This window comes from Peromyscus leucopus, chromosome 8b (genome assembly GCF_004664715.2).
Source record: "Peromyscus leucopus breed LL Stock chromosome 8b, UCI_PerLeu_2.1, whole genome shotgun sequence".
NCBI classification, from domain to species: Eukaryota; Metazoa; Chordata; class Mammalia; order Rodentia; family Cricetidae; genus Peromyscus; species Peromyscus leucopus.
This window is the reverse complement of record NC_051086.1, coordinates 84,743,197-84,759,253: the sequence shown is the minus strand read 5'-3', so window position 1 is coordinate 84,759,253 and position 16,057 is coordinate 84,743,197. Positions and strand designations below refer to the sequence as shown.

At 45.9% G+C, this 16,057-nt stretch overlaps 2 protein-coding genes across 4 annotated transcripts in view; one reads left to right on the top strand and one right to left on the bottom strand.

Moving 5' to 3' along the window:
* Positions 1-2,780: 2,780 nt before the first annotated feature.
* Positions 2,781-5,020, bottom strand: LOC114690436 (translation initiation factor IF-2-like). Its single transcript, XM_037200966.1, has 3 exons — positions 4,104-5,020; positions 3,335-3,738; positions 2,781-3,214 (listed from the first exon to the last, which is right to left on the bottom strand). Exons 1-2 carry the CDS (start codon positions 4,935-4,937, stop codon positions 3,676-3,678), a joined length of 897 nt encoding a protein of 298 aa, XP_037056861.1. The 5' UTR covers positions 4,938-5,020; the 3' UTR covers positions 2,781-3,214; positions 3,335-3,675.
* Helz (helicase with zinc finger) overlaps positions 4,092-16,057 on the top strand; it is a 157,781-nt gene continuing 145,815 nt past the window's right edge. For 2 of the 3 annotated variants that reach the window (XM_028865232.2, XM_028865233.2), the window contains exons 1-3: positions 4,092-4,164; positions 5,477-5,532; positions 11,901-11,960. The gene's annotated coding sequence lies outside the window, so the exon portion shown is untranslated. The remainder of the gene's footprint in view (positions 4,165-5,476; positions 5,533-11,900; positions 11,961-16,057) is intronic. The other variant, XM_037200965.1, reaches the window with a different exon arrangement.

Genomic DNA, 16,057 nt, shown 5'->3' with positions numbered 1-16,057 from the left:
GTGTGTGTGTGTGTGTGTGTGTGTGTGACACATTCAGAAGCGAGTGGAGAATCCAAAGCATTGGAAACAAAGGTGTGAGCCATGTAGCTTCTCAGATGGTACAGGTCGTGGGCTGAGATGGGTGACACAGGACGATCGAGAGGTCCAGGCTAGCCTGACTTTCATAGTGGGAAGAGGGTGTGGGTCTATAACCCGGGCACTGGAGAGCAGAGCCATGTAGGTTCTGAAGGCTTCATGTCCAGTTGGTCTACCGGAAACAGAGAGCTCTGAGGTCCACAAGAGAGGACGATATCTGATGTTTCCCTTTGGCCTTACCATGTGAATGTACAGATGTGCCCATGCACACATACATACCATATACACCAATCAGTCAAAGAAATGAACTGAATTGCAGGCTGGTGAGCCTGGTAGCATATACTTGTAATCTCACCACTTGGGAGGCAGAGGCAGGACGAGCAGGAGTCAAGGTCACTGTTGGCTAGATGGCAAGTTTCTGGCCTGCCTGTGCTAAAAGAGACCTATCTCAGAGGAAGAAGAAGGGGAAGAGAGGAGGAAGAAAAGGAAGACATCGAGTTCTAAGAACAATGGGTTTGAAGCATCTATGAGAAATACCAAGAAGCTGTTGGATAGAATCTCACATTCAGGGGAAAGTGTGAGTGATCCGAGTGATCCAGCAATCCCTTTGTGGTGGGAAGATTTAAATTCAGGAGAGATTTAAGACTAGACAATGCAATTGAAGAAGAGAGGCCTAAAGACTGAGACTTGGCATTCTTTAGGTGTGGCCACGGGTGATGGAGGAGAGAGAAGATGGAGAAGAGGGATGTGAGGACAGAATCAGTGCTTCTCTTGTAGGCAGCTCAGAAACAGAATAGAACCAGGTTAACAGCAGCCGAGCCTCGCAGCATGGTTCCCATTGGGTCCCTAGTGGAATGTGATCAGTGGGTCAGTCCACTTAGGACATCAGCACTCCGTCTCCTTACCACTGTGTGCTGATAACAGTTTGTCATTAATTCCACAAATATTTGCTAAGTATCTATGTTCATGTCTCCACTCTGAAGATAATAGAAAACAGACGTGAGTGGGTCAGATGATACTAAAACAAACTGATAAGACAATTTCTAATGACAGCAGTAGAATCGAGTGACCTGTTTCATTTAAGGGGATCACAAAGGTTCTCTTGGAGGTGTAGACAGAAATTTCTCAGGTGCTGCCTTGCCCCAAGGTGCAGATGAATCTCTCCCACCTGCGGTCCCACAGCTGCTTATAAAATAATTACTCACGAGGCTTATATGAATTAAAAACTATATGACCTATGGCTCAAGCTTCTGCTAGCTAGCTTTTATAACTTAACTCAACCCATTTCTATTAATCTACATGTTGCCACGTGGGGCAGTGGCTTTATAGGTCTGCTGATATCTTGTTGCTCCTTGGGCTGCAGGTTCGCATCTCCTCCACTCTGCCCTTCTCTCTGTCTGTCTGCTTGGACTTCCTGCCTGGCCGTAAGCTTTCTTGCCATTGGCCAAAACAGCGTTATTTATTATCCAATGGGAGACACACATATTCACAGCATACAGAAAGACATCCCATAGCATGGAGGAGTGACAGGAACCAAGACCTGAACAATGAGAAGACGTTGACTGACAGGTGGAAGAAAATAGTTTTCTCAGGGGAGGAAAGCTTGGGGTGATGTAGGGAAGAAGGAGGTCACTCTGGTCTCATCACGGAGGAAAGGAAGACTGGACAATCTCATTGAGCTCATAGGCCATGGCTGGGAACTTAGGATCATCCCAAATATGATGTGGAAGACTTAAGGGGAGTCACATGATTTGCATTCCACAAATGTCACTGAGTTGGTCAGACGGACATCAGAATTTAAGGGGCAGGGAGAGTTAGGAGGCTCTTTTAGTCCAGGTAACAGGTGGCATCTGGGACAAGAACCTGCTAGAACACACACCAGAGGCACTGACATAAATGGAGTCTATCTTTGGGCCAAAGCTTTTCTAAAGTGAAGAAAGACTACCTACCAAAGAGGCAGTTTGGCAGGCACAGCTCTTGCTCTTCGGTTGATTACTTACTTACAAGGAAGCTCAGATCGCCCACTTCAAGTTGCCAATCACTACATTAGTGCATCCTAGTGGCTTAAGAAATGCAGGAACTGGAGGAGGAGCAACTGGGGTACCCTGGAAACAGGACTTGGGAGTTTTCATTTGCAGGGAGAGCAAAGGGGCCGGTGGGGGACACTTTTGACCACTCTAGAGGTGTCCAGAGCTCTAGGCTCCAGTTCCCAATATTGGAGACTGGCAGAAGTTCTGAAAAGTGGTGACTCAGGGGAGGAACCTCCCCTGACCGCCTCTTCCTAGTCCGCTGGGAATGACTCACCTGCTCCCTCCCTCAAGAGTGACCCCGGGGCCAATCCCTTAATGAGTCCACACCTCACCTTTTTCTTCAGGCTGGTACAATAGACTCTGGTGGAGCTTTTGGCTCCCTAGGGGCAGAGGTTGTCAGCAACCACCCAGGTAGCTCCAGACAGACACCTGGTGGGATCCGGAGGTGCCTGAAAAAGGCAGTCCCAAGACCCTCCCCTTGCACCTAAAAGATGGTGTGTACGTGCCAATGCCTGTGCTCACGATTTCTTCGAATTTGCAGAGCCATTTAGTATCATTTTGTTCGCAAGCTTTGGTTTGTTGGGGAATAACACCTCCCCCACCCCCCACCGCGGCTGGGGATTAAAACCTCGCGAAAGCTAAACACAGGATCCACACGGAAAGTCTTGGGAGGACTTTCTTTTGAATACCAAATCTTGTTCGGGGTAGGCAAGCAACCGGAGGTCCCCGAACTCAGCAATGCTGACACTGGGGGCTTTGGAAAGGGAACGTACAGGGTGGGGGTGGGGAGTTAATCAACAGACCTCCATTTCTGGCAGGATAAGGGCTGCAAGGAGCTGGTAATTCAGGGAGCAACGGGGTTGGTCACCTGGGCTAGGTGTCGCACGCCCGAAGCAAACTGGAGGGGCGGAGAGAGCCCGCGGCTTGTCTTGCAGCGAGAAAGCAGATGCCCGCGGGATGCTGTTGAGGTCTGTAGCCGGCGCACGGTCGCCTCCTACTTCCTGCGCCCTAGTCGCCTCGGAGCCACTCTGGACATCCCCCTCCTCTCTCTGCCCCGAGCCAGCGTGGCGCCCGCCTTCTACCTTGTCCCGCCGCCTGGGGTCGCCGCCCTGTGGGAAGAGGACAGTTGGAACGCGGTAGGCACTGCCCCCCACCTTCCCGGGGGCCCTCCTCCCGGCCCAGGCATCCACGCCCCACCCGGAGTCTGCAGCCTGGCTCTCCCGAGTTACCTGCCGGGGGAAGTCACAGTCCGCAGTTTGGACCCTAACCAGTGGATCCTACAGCGCCGAAAGCCACATTCCTAGGGGAGGGGTCCTCCGACCTAGAGGGTCGCGGATCACATTACCCGGTTCGAGGAGGAGACTGCGCAAAGCTGAGTAAACTGGGGGTAAAGTTGCGTTTAGCTTAACCTTCTCAAACCCCAGTTGCGCTTCGCTGGCGGGTTGACTCGGCGTTCACAGAGTTCCTGGAATCCGGGGGACCCAGACTTGCTTCCCAGGATACAGGCACTGTCCCCCCGCGCGCGGGTGCGACGTGCGTGGCGGATGCCGCGTGGCGGGAAGCGCGAGCGTTAGCAAGGACCCGGTGCTGGGGGACCGCTCTCAGGCGTGCTCATGCTTGCGTCCTTGCATCCCTGCAAGCATCCAAGCATCCGCCAGCGGCTCGCAAGGCCACCCGCGCCCAGGACACCCCGCGTTGATTGTATGCAGAAGTGGGGTGTCTGCATGCCAGGGCAGGATCGCGGCGGGGCAGACAGCAGTTCGCGTAGGGGATAGGGGAGACCCGGGCAGGGAGAAAAGAGAGCACCCCAAAGGCACAGTTGGAAATCCGGGGCGGGGGGAATGTTCCCCGCGAAGTCCCTCAGGCGCTGAAGGGGGCCGGGCGGGCCTCTGGGGCCAACTTTCCGGAGGGAGGTGCGGCCGGAGGGGGCGGCGCCGGCGGCAGGAGGCGGGAGTCGGGGGCCGAGGGGGGGGAGTCACTTTAAAGGCTCTTTCTTACCCATAATGCTTTGTGGGGACGTTGACAAGTGGATCCAAGATGGCGTAGAAAGTAATGACAGGTAAGTCCTGACTTCCCCGTTCTCCGCTGCCTGGGTCGCTTCAGGAGCTTCCAGAGCCATCCGGGGAGAGGCCTGGACTCCCCTCGGGTGCTCCGGGTCCCGGGCAGCGCGGCCCCGGGGACAGCGGGGGGTCCCGACGGCCGGCGGCGGGGCCTGGGGAGCGGGGCTCTCTCTGAGGCGAGGCCCGGACGCTGGAGCTGTTTACTGCTTCTTCCCCTCCTCAGTCTCCTTTCCCTTCCGCTGGGGGGGCTGAGGCGCCGGCCGCCCAGGCGGTGGCCCCGGGGGTCCTTGCACACGCCCGAGGGTGGGGGCGCCCGGGGCGCCCGCGCGAGGGTGCTCCGGCACGGGCCGCCCCGGAGTCCCCGCACGCCCAGCGCCCCGGGGTCGCCGCCGCTTAGGGTGGGGAGCGGGCGGCCTCCCACGCCGCGCGCAGTGCTGCCCTCCGGGTCAGTACTTCCACCTGGGGTGGGGCGGCGACCCCGGGGAAGGGGACAGCACGAAAAGTGGGTTAGGCGGGGGCGCCCCAGAGCCCAGGATTTACTGTGGTCCCCCCTCTCCCCGCCCCCCTCCCGGGACGTGCGTGGCCCGCGAGCACATCTACAAAAACAAAACCACTTATCTCTTCCTGGAGAAAGTCGCCTCCAAAGATCCTGTCTCTCTTTCTCTCTCTTCTTCCAAGGGCTGGGACACACAGTCTTAGCTAGGAACTTTGATTTCTCTTCCCCAAACGAATTTGAGAGTCTTCTGCCCCCTGGCCTTTGCTGAGGGTCCATTCAGACAGGGCTGGAAGCCAGAGTCTTCAGATTCCTTTTTGGGTTGGGAACCTTGTAAGTTTCTGTTGAGCTCCGAAATTGGCATTCTTTCTCCCTTGCAAACTTACACTTTTCAGGCAAGCCATTAATATAATCAAAAGTGTAACTCCAGAGATAGTGGATTCCCGGAGCGGGGGAAGGACCGAGACCTCATCTGGCCTCGTTTACTCTTCATTTTGCCCTCTCTTCACGGACATGAATGACTTTCTTCCCCTCCTTGACTTTTCCTCCCCCTTTTATTTAAGAAAGCAAGACTAATCAGTGCTGAAAAGATGACTTTATTAAGAACATTTTGTAATCTGTTACTGAAAGAAAATATTTTCAGTTTTAGGTAAAAGACAAAGATTTTTTTTTTCACCCCAAAGCGCATACTGTACCGTTTTTGTAACTTTTTCTACTTGAAGTCTCCATGTTCTTTTACTTCAGGGCAGTGAATATTTGCTACTGATAATGGCTCCAACTGGTATTATATAGATATTCTGCTTTTCTGTTTTTCCCAGGAATTGGATGAAGTAATTGATCACTAATGAACTACAGTGCTGGTGAGATGTGCAAGGTGAGACTGAAGTTAAAAACTATGCCCTGTTTTCCCTTTTTATTGCAACGAACTCAGGGTAAGGCCGAAGCGACTTTCCAAGTAGATCAGTCAGCCAATTGGGATACAGGCAGGGCTAGAGTTAGCAAAGTTGTACCATCCTTTTTAGTGGCTCCAACTTATTTACACATAGTGGAGCGTGTCTACAGCCAAATGTTATTTGTGGCTATCCTTGATCAGTGTCTTCTCCAGGAGTAATTATAGTTTGCCTCTTCAAATTTCCTTGTGTAACTTTAATTGGAAGGTCTGGATTTTATCTGTTTTGATGTCCATTACTTATTCTGCACTGAGTTTAAGCAATTGAGTAGATAAAGTTCACACACCTACAGTTTGTGGGACTTTTGTCAAGTCCATTTCCATTAGATAATCGTTTTCAGCAAGCAAATCACTTCTGCTATTATTATTACTTTTTTATTTAGCTTTTTTATTTTGTGGTGGTGGTATGTATGAGACCTATGGGTTCACACATGCTAGACAAGTGCAGAATGACTGAGCTACATCCCCAACCTCTTTTATTCTCTAAAAAAAAATTGGAATAGTAAATGTCTGATAGTACTGTGAAACAGAAAAGATAGTCTGAAGTTCAGTGTTGCTTACTGGTGCTATGACTATCATCATTTCTGGTCCTATATGGTGTGTAAATTCAAGTTATTGTTTTGTTTATCCCATGTAATACTTTGGATTTTTTTTTTTTTTTTTGGATAGGGTTTCACTACTGTAGGTTTGGCTGGCTTGGAACTTGCTAAGTAGACAAGGCTGGCCTTGAACTCCCAAGTGCTGATACTGCCTTGGATTTAAAGGACATTATAGATGTAAGTGAACAGTTTGTACTGTGTACCAGGGAGAGAGAAACTTTTTCTTCTTAGTTTTTAACTAGTTTCTCAACTTAAGATACTCTACTCTGGCTAGTTGGTATCCTAGCACTTTAATCCCAGCACTTGGGAGGCAGAGGCAGGTGGATCCCTGTGAGTTCGAGGCCAGCCTGGTCTACAGAGCGAGTTCCAGGACAGGCACCAAGCTACACAGAGAAACCCTGTCTCGAAAACAAACAAACAAACAAACAAACAAGATACCTTACTGTGGTTGCTCTAGAACAGCAGTTCTCCACCTGTGGGTCCTGATCCCTTTGGGAGTTGCATATCAGCTATCCTGCATGTCAGATATTTACATTATAGTTTCTAACAGTACCAAAATTACAGTAGCAACAAAATAATTTTTTTTTTTTTGTTTTGTTTTTTTGAGACAGGATTTCTCTGTGTAGGCCTATCTATCCTGGAACTCACTCTGTAGACGAGGCTGGCCTGGAACCTGCCGCTGTTCCTTGAGTTCTGAAATTAAAGGTGCATGCCACCAATGCTAAGCTTTTGGGGGCGGGGCAATGAAATAATTTTATGGTTCAGGGGTCACCATAACATGAGGAACTGTATTAAAGGATTGCAGCATTAGGAAGGTTAAGAACCACTGCTTTAGCCGGGCGGTGGTGGCGCACGCCTTTAATCCCAGCACTGGGGAGGCAGAGCCAGGCGGATCTCTGTGAGTTCGAGGCCAGCCTGGGCTACCAAGTGAGTTCCAGGAAAGGCGCAAAGCTACACAGAGAAACCCTGTCTCAAAAAACCCAAAACAAAAAACAAAAACAAAACAAAAAAAAAAAAAAAGAAAAAGAAAAATATAAGTATGGTCAATTGATTTATTGCAGATTTGTTTACTACCCCTCCCTTAATGTATTTTGGCATCTAGATTTTGAAATCCTCACAAACTTTTCATATCTAGTACATCTTTTTAAGAATATGCTGTATTCTCCAGCCCCTCAAGATTGAAGCCTATAGTGGACACTTTGCCTTTAAACTGCAGCAAAGCGAGTGGGGAGCTTAGGAAAGGGAGTGGACATAGACTGAGCTCTTTCAGCTCTTAGCACTTCTCCTGGTGTGGAAACTCAGCAGTGCTTATTGTCATTTTCATTTTTGGCAGAGCAAATACAGAGTTTTAAGTTTATTTTTGTTGTGTGGATGGAGGCATATTCTTGTCTTAGACCTGTCAGTTTTAACTCTTCTTCTTGTTTTCTTTGAAATCTATAGGTAGTTCTGTGGCCAGGAGCCAAGTACCTGCTTTGGCCTCCAGCAATGTTCTTACTTGTAGCCTAGAAATGGAGTATTTAGGAGAAGTTCATCTTGTGGGACTACTGTCCTTAGCCCGAATTGTGTCGAGACATTTTTCACAGTTTCCGTTCATGCAGACAAAGTGTTAGTATTCTCTTCAAAGTGAAGCTAGTGATGGCTATCAAGCAAATTGTTACACGAAGTTTTTTGTTTGTTTGATTTTGTTTTTCAAGACAAGGTTTCTCTATAGCCCTGGCTGTCCTGGAACTCAGACTGGCCTCGAACTCAAAGATCCGCCTTTCTCTGCCTCTCAAGTGTTGGGATTAAAGGCCTGCACTATCACCACCACCAGCTACATGAAGTATCTAAAATAGGGGAAAACCATAGTGTCAAAGGTTACAACAGAATAGAAGTCTGTGTCTTTGAACTGTGTAAAGACATGACTTCTTAGTCTGTCTTTTTGCTGGTAAGCTAGGGCACTGTTTTTAGATAAGGTGGTATTTTTGGAGGAGTCAGTTAATATAGTCTGGTACCTCTCTTTTAGCTGGAAAGTTTGCCTTTTGCCATTTTTTTTCTTTCCCCGAGACAGGGTTTCTCTGAGTAGTTTTGGTGTCTGTCCTGGATCTCGCTCTGTAGCCCAGGGGCTGGCCTCGAACTCACAGGGATCTGCCTGGCTCTGCTTCCCAAGTGCTGGGATTAAAGGCGTGCCCCACCACCGCCCAGCCTGCCTTTTGCCATTGTTAATAAGAACTTCATCTTTATATATTTAGCTTCTTAAAAGAATCCAGTCATCATTGTTTTTAAAGTCTGTATAGATAGGAATTCTACAGACTTCAATGGCTAGGAGAAAAATGCTAAGAAACAGAAGTCCTTTCTGCTTCTGGAAGGCCTTGTGAAGCTTAAAAGTTGCAGTGTATGCTCTGGAGAGATGGCTCAGTCATTAAAAGCACTTGTTGCTCTTGCAGAGGACCTGGGTTCAGTTCCCAGTATCTACATGACCACTTAGAACCATCTATCTGTTCCAGGGGATGCAGCACCCTTTTCTGACCTGGGCACCAGGCATGTATGTGGTGTACAGACATACATATAGGCAAAACACTCATACACATGAAATAAAAAAGTCTAGAAAGAAATTTAAAAAAATGCCACGTTTTCATGAAAAGCTGAGAATAGTGTAGAGGGTCCCTCAGGGAAGTCAACTAAATCTTATAAATGCATCTGTGTTCTCTGTTTAAGAAGTAGGCTTGACAGTAACACTGAATGCAAATCAGCCTATAATTGTCTGTCAATCACTAAGATCCTAATGCAGGCCCAGTGCAAGCAATAAGGTTCTTCAGGTTGTTTATTTTTACAAACTTAGGTAAACATACTTGCAAATGTAATTGGATTGCTAAGTAGTACTTTGAAATGTTTTCTAGAAGCGAAGTGTAACATGGAGAGAGTGCCACATCAGCTCACCCGTCTCTTTAGGGCATTGATGTGTCAGGGTTACTTCTGTAGCATGAGCTAGCAGCCGCACAAAATACTCGCTTGCCACTCCAGGGGTGGCTGACATAACACTTAAAAATCCTGAATCTGAGAGTCATTATTCCTCTTTTTAAGACTATCACTGATGTAGAATGAAGACTACTTGCATATGTTACACCTATAAGTACTTATGTGATATATACATGTCATGTATTTGTTACACTTTCAGTTATCTGAAAGAAATTGAAAGTTTACAATTTAAGTCAAAAGTCTTATCAATTTTGTATGCTTATAACCATTCTGGGTCAGCTCTCTAAGAACAGGGAGTCTGGTGAAACAAATTTGTCTAGCTTTTGAATAAGAAGCATGGTTTATCATATATATGTATATATATGAATGTATACACACATATATTTAATTAAAAGTTTTAGGGTTTGTGTATGTATGTGTAGAGGTCAAAGGGCAACTTTGTGGCATTGGCTCTCAACTTCCACCTTCAGTGGATCTGTAGACTCAACTCCGGTGTCAGGCTTGTGCAGAGAGTAACTTTACCCACTGAGCCGTCTCTCCTGTCCTCATCACATTTTTGGGCTGATTTACTCTGAAATGTGAATGATTGTGAGTTTTATTTCTGTGCCATATTTTCAGTTTTCTTATCACATCTGAATTTGCTTTTTCACTTTCCTTTGTGGAAATGTACCTTATGGTAGAAATATTCTTGTAAACACAGCCTGTCAGGTATATTTATAAATAATATAGTTTAAAAAATTGCACAAAAATCATGCCTGCATATGGTAAGTTAAACTGAGCAACATGAGTATAGACAAAGTCAAAAAGAATGGGGTTGGAACGCTTGCTCAGTGGTTAAGAACATTTTAGTACCCAGCACCCGCGTTGGGTGGCTCACAACTGCCCATAGCTTCAGGTCTTCTGGCTTCTGTGGTGCTTGCACATGTGTGCATTTACAGACATATTTAAAAATATTTAAATGCATCTGTATACACATAAACACATTCACATACCATGCCCCTATATTAAAAAGTTAAAAATTAACACCCACCTCCTCCAAGCCCCTGTTCTCCCTCAGTCTCCCTCTTCTTCTGCATGGCTTTGGTAAATAGCTGGGTGTCATTTAAGTTTTGGAAGACCGCTCTGATCCTAAAGTGCATTGGCAGTGGTAGAAGTAGAGAGAAATCTAGAAGGCATGGCTGTTGAACTAGACACTGAATGTCTAGTCTGCTCTACTGTGACGTTAAACATTAGTGACAGTCTACTGTCAAACTGTTAAGTAGACAATTAGTCTTGAGGTCAGGCTGGGTAAGTTTTGATTTTGCTGATCATTATTTATTTATATGTTTGTTCGTTTATTGTGTTTTGAGACAAGGACTCTCTATGTCACCCTGGCTGTCCTAGAACTCACTTTGTAGACCAGAGTGGCCTTTCACAGAAATCTTGCCTCTGTCTCCTGAGTGCTGGGAGTAAAGGCATGTGCCACTATGCCCTACTACCATTGTTAGATTTTTTAATTTTTATTTATTTATTTTTTTCACATGCATTGATGTTTTGCCTGCATGTAGGTCTGTATGAGAGTGTCAGATCCCCTAGAACTGGAGTTACAGACAGCTGTGGTCTGCCATGTGGGTGCTGGGAACTGAACCTGAGTCCTCTGGAAGAACAGTCAGTGCTTTTAACTACCGAGCCATCTCTCCAGCCTCTATTGTTGGATTCTGTGATAAGCTTCCCCATCTGTTTACTGTGGACTTTTTATAACCTGTCATCCCCAATTCTCTAGCATCTTACATGACAGTTATGTCCATCTTGGGAAGGAGGAAATTTAGACTTGACTGTGAACTAATGTAGTAACAGAACAGTTGAATGGTGTTCTGGTGTTCTTTCTGGAAAGCTTTGCGCTTTTATTTCTGGTTAGCTTTACTTTCTTGTGTTTTTTTACCTTCCTTATTTTTGAGATGAGTTTTCTGTGGCCTAGGCTGTCTTTGAACTAAGTAGCTGAGGATAACCTTAAACTTTTTTAAATAAAAAATTTTTAGATTTGTTTTATGCTAAGAATTTTTTTTGTCTGTATGTATGTGTACTACATGTATGTCTGGTACTCTTGGATACAGAAGAGGGCTCTGGATCCCCTGGAATTGGAGTTACAGATGATGTGAGCTACCATGTAGGTACTGGGAATTGAATCCTGATCCTCTGAAAGAACAAGAAGTGCTGAACCATCTTTCCATCCCTAACTTTGAACTTTTGATCCTCCTGCCTCCACTTCTTGGATATTGGGATTATAGACATGTGTCACTGTGCCAGTTCTGAGTATTGAACTCAAGACTTTATGAATGTTAGGCAAGCCTCTACTCCTAACTTTCTCATTTTCCAGATGAGGGAATGTAGGCCTAGAGAAACTGACTTGCCCAAGGTTACACAGATCAGTAATAGTGCAAAAGCTTTTCTGTCTAGAGGCTGTGTCAGGGCATTTGGTCCATGGCTAGTCCTGCTATATGTGATTACATTACTGTGGACAGAAAGGCCAGATGCTGTGCATAGTGGATACAGATACTTCTGCAGTGACAGATGCATTGATTGTTAATTCTTTGTGTCTTTGTTGTGTGTTTTTTGGAGACAACGTTTTGATGTATGGCCCAGGCTAACCTCAAATCCAAGATTCTTCTGCCTTAGTCTTTCCAGTACTGGGATTACAGGTGTGTGCCACCACATATGGCAATCTGTGGTATTTAAAGGCTTTTTTCTCTCTTTCAGAAACTATAAAGAGCTCTGATGGGCTATTTGGGTGATGATACCCAGTGCAGTGAACTGCAGGTGAGTATAGATGGCTTAGGAGAACAAACAAACAAACAAACAAGACTCAGCAATGCATGAAGAAGAGACAATAGAGACTTCATCCTTTTTCTTTTATTAATTTTTTAATATACAAGGTAATGAGTTTCATTGTGACATTTTTATACTTTTATTTATTTTTTAATTTCTTGAGACAAGGTTTCTTGGTGTAGTTTTGGTGCCTGTCCTGGACCTCGCTCTGTAGACCAGGCTGGCCTTGAACTCACAGAGATCTGCCTGGTTCTGCCTCCCTAGTGCTGGGTTTAAAGGCATGGCCACTGCCGCCCGGCTTATACTTAGTTTAATTGTACTTGGCCCCGTGTTTGGAGACTTTATCTTGGAAAGAATGTCTGGCTGGAAGAGATGCTGTGGGATAAGGTAGAATGATGCAGAGTGAGGTGAACTGGGGCTGTAGGGCCTAACGGAGTTGGCTGCTGTAGCACAAGTTGGACAAAGCCAGCTCATGGCACTGCCTGCTGCTCTGTCTGACCAGTATGGAGAAATCAGTGTGAGGGGAGGTTCTTCTTGCACTTTGGTTCTGAGTGAGTAATGGCACCGAGGCTCAGTTTACCTCCTGTCATGAAAGTAGAGAGGAGCATTCTAAGTGTTGACCTCCTTGTGTTCTGAAGACTGAACACTGAGCTGCTTTCTTGCTGTTTACTCTTTATCTTGCGTCATGACTATACACACACACACACACACTTGTATAAAATACATAGTGTCTATTATGTGCATGATCCCTTTGGAGGACTTAGAGACTGAGAATATTCCAGTAGGAACAAAGGGTGGGACTTTGTTCCTAGGGGTTATACTGCCTTTATGTATGCTGTCAGCCTTTCAGATGATGTACATTTGCTGAAATGCCTACTACTAAAGAGAGTTAGCCAATCTTCTTGGTCCATTCTCTTGGTCTTTGACATTAAAATAGAGAGGCTAGAGAGCCAGGTGTGCTTGGTATCTATCTTAATCTCAGCAATCAGGAGGTTGAGGCAGAAGGGTGGAGAGTTCAAGGCTAGATTCAACTGCATAGTTGAATAGTTCTAGGCCAGTAAAGGATAAGGATATATATATATATATATATATATATATATATATATATATATATATATAAAACAAACTTTTTTTTAGTGTTAAAATTGTTCAATGTTTGGGTTTATTATACAGAAACAGTTGATTTTCTTTTTAGCATTCCATTTCAAAATGTTCATACTTTAAATTATGATATACAACAGCTTTAAAAACTTGTATCATGTTATAAATTTCACTATTTTAAGCTGAGCATTGTGATGCATGCCTTTTATCCCAGCACTGGGGGTGGGGGGTGGGGGGTGGGGCGAGGCAGGTGGCTCCAGCCTGCTCTCCCTGGATCCCTGTTTTGTTCCTGTTGTTTCTTTCGCAATTCTAGGGATTGAACACAAGTCTTGTGCATTCTGGTCAAGGGCTCTACTGTAACTATATCCCGAGCTCTGGGAAGACATTTAGTGTTCTTCTGTAGGTCACTAGCACCAAGATCTCTTATTTTGGCTCTAGGATGGGTCCTGGGGCTGTGAGCATGTGATACATGATCTGTTACTGGCTCTAAACTTATTTTCCATTTCTTTTCAATACTAGCCTTTTGTTAGGCATCCTCCTCTCCAGAAAGCCTTTTGAATTCTGGCTGGTAATACTTAAAAAACTTGCTGGCTACTTTATTTTATTTTATTTGTTTTGTTTTGTTTTTTCGAGACAGGGTTTCTCTGTGTAGCTTTGCGCCTTTCCTGGGACTCACTTGGTAGTCCAGGCTGGCCTGGAACTCACAGAGATCCACCTGGCTCTGCCTCCCGAGTGCTGGGATTAAAGGCGTGCGCCACCATCGCCCGGCTTTTATTATTTTATTTTTTTTTATTTTTTATTTTACAACACCATTCAGTTCCACATAATAGCCACAGATTCCTATGCTCTCCCCCCCTCCCCCCCCCATTCCCACCTCCTCCAGATCAAGGTCTCCCCCGAGGACTGGGATCGACCTGATAGACTCAGTCCAGGCAGGTCCAGTCCCCTCCTCCCAGACCGAGCCAAGCGTCCCTGCATAAGTCCCAGGATTCAAACAGCCAACTCATGCAACGAGCCCAGGACCCGGCACCACCGCCCAGCTGCCTCCCAAACAGATCAAGCCAAATGACTGTCTCACCCATTCAGAGGGCCTGACCCAGTTGGGGGCCCCTCAGTCTTTGGTTCATAGTTCATGTGCTTCCATTCATTTGGTTATTTGTCCACTGGCTACTTTTTATCATTTGGTATAAGCTTGAGTTTTTAGTCTTTTTTACTGTGTATAAATGAACATTCTTTTCTTTTTAACTGTTTTTGGATTTTGTTTTAAGACATACTTTTGCAATATAGATGAGGCTGGCTTTGAACTTGGGCTCTTCTTGCCTCTGCCTCTCCTGAGTATTAGTGTTACTGGTGTGTGCTGCCACACCTGCCTTTTCTGCCGATTTAACTGTAGTCACATTTCCTGGCCCCTGGTTCTTTGATATGTCCTTGAGTCTATCTTACTTTTAACTGCAACAGCCCACTGTTGAGTCAGCACAATGTTCTTGTGACTCCTAGAGACATGAACACAGCAAACCTGTGTACTTTTGAAGTTTACAGTAACCTGGGCGTGGCTCCCTAGTCATTACATTAACTTGTGATTATTGTTCATCTCTTGAGTTTAAATATGTGTCTATTTTTCATCATTTGTGTCCTGTAGGTATGTGGAGATGGTTAGAAATCTATTTGAGGTAAATTTTTGGTCCTTGAAAAACTAAAATGAAGATGGGCAAAGAGGATCATGTTTGTAATCTCAGTACTTGGGAAGATGGGAGAATTACTAGCTAAAGGCACTTGGACTGTATACTGAATCCCAAGCCACCCTGAAATATAGTGAGACCCTGTTTCAAAAATTTAATAAAGGGGGCTGGAGAGATGGCTCAGCAGTTAAGAACACTGACTGTTCTTCTGGAGGACCTGGATACAATCCCCAGCACCCACATGGCAGCTCACAACTGTCTGTAACTCCAGTTCCAGGGCATCTGACATCCTCACACAGATATACATGCAGGCAAACACCAATGCACATAAAATAAAAATGAATAGATTATTAAAATATTAAAAAATCTAATAAACCAACCCCATACTAGAAAGACTGAGGCAGAAGGATTGACCCTGTTTCAAAAAAAAAAAAAGGAAAAGGAAAACTGAAGTTGAGGTAACCATGGTATGGTCATCCTGGCCAGGAGTGCACACAAGCTCTGTGATAGCGCCTGGCAGAGGGATGGGTGGTACTCTTCTTGTGGCTACTCAGCTCCCAGTCTCAGATACTTCCTGGGAGTATTGGAGCCTTCTTTTTCTTTTATATTGTCTTGTTATGTTTGTGTTTGTGTGTGTATGTGAGCGTGTGTGTGGGTACCCATAGAGGCCAGAGAGAACTAGAGTGACAGATCCCCTGCAGCTCTACTTACAGGCAGTTATGAGCCAGCTAACATTGATGCTAGGACCAGAACTCTGGTCCTTTGTAAGAGCAGTGCATGTTCTTAACTGATGAGTGTCTTTCCAGCCCCTGGAACTTTTATTTTGTCTTATTTATTCTTCTCTCACACAATACATCCTGACTGTAACCTCCCTCACCTCCACTCCTCCCATCCTCTCTCCCATCGCTCTCTTCCCCAGATCCACTCTGTGTTTCCCTTCAGAGAACAGCAGGCCTCCCTGGGATGTCAACCGAACACAGCATAACAACATGCAATAAGAGTAGGCACAAACCCTCATATCAAGGCTGGACATGGCAACCCAGTAGAAGGAAAAGGGTCCCAAAAATAGGCAAAAGAGTCAGAGACACCCCCATTCCCACTGTTAGGAGTCCTGCAGAAACCCCAAGCTAACAACAGCATACATTTGGAGGACCTAGTGCAGACCCATGCAGGCTCCGTGATTGCCACTTCAGTCTCTGTGATCCCCTAGGAGCCCTGCTTAGTTGATGCTGTGGGCCTTGTTCTCCTGGTGTCCTACACCCCTCTGACTCCTACAATCCTTTCTTCCCCTCTCTCGAGGGATTCTCC

What these genes read in the sequence shown, in the direction of transcription:
- LOC114690436 (XM_037200966.1), bottom strand. Translation starts at nt 4,937, where the DNA reads ATGGACCCTCAGCAAAGGCCAGGGGGCAGAAGACTCTCAAATTCGTTT. An exon ending in GTCCCCACAAAGCATTATGG is followed by an intron (nt 3,739 to 4,103) that starts GTAAGAAAGAGC and finishes GGATGCTTGCAG; the next exon opens with GGATGCAAGGACGCAAGCAT.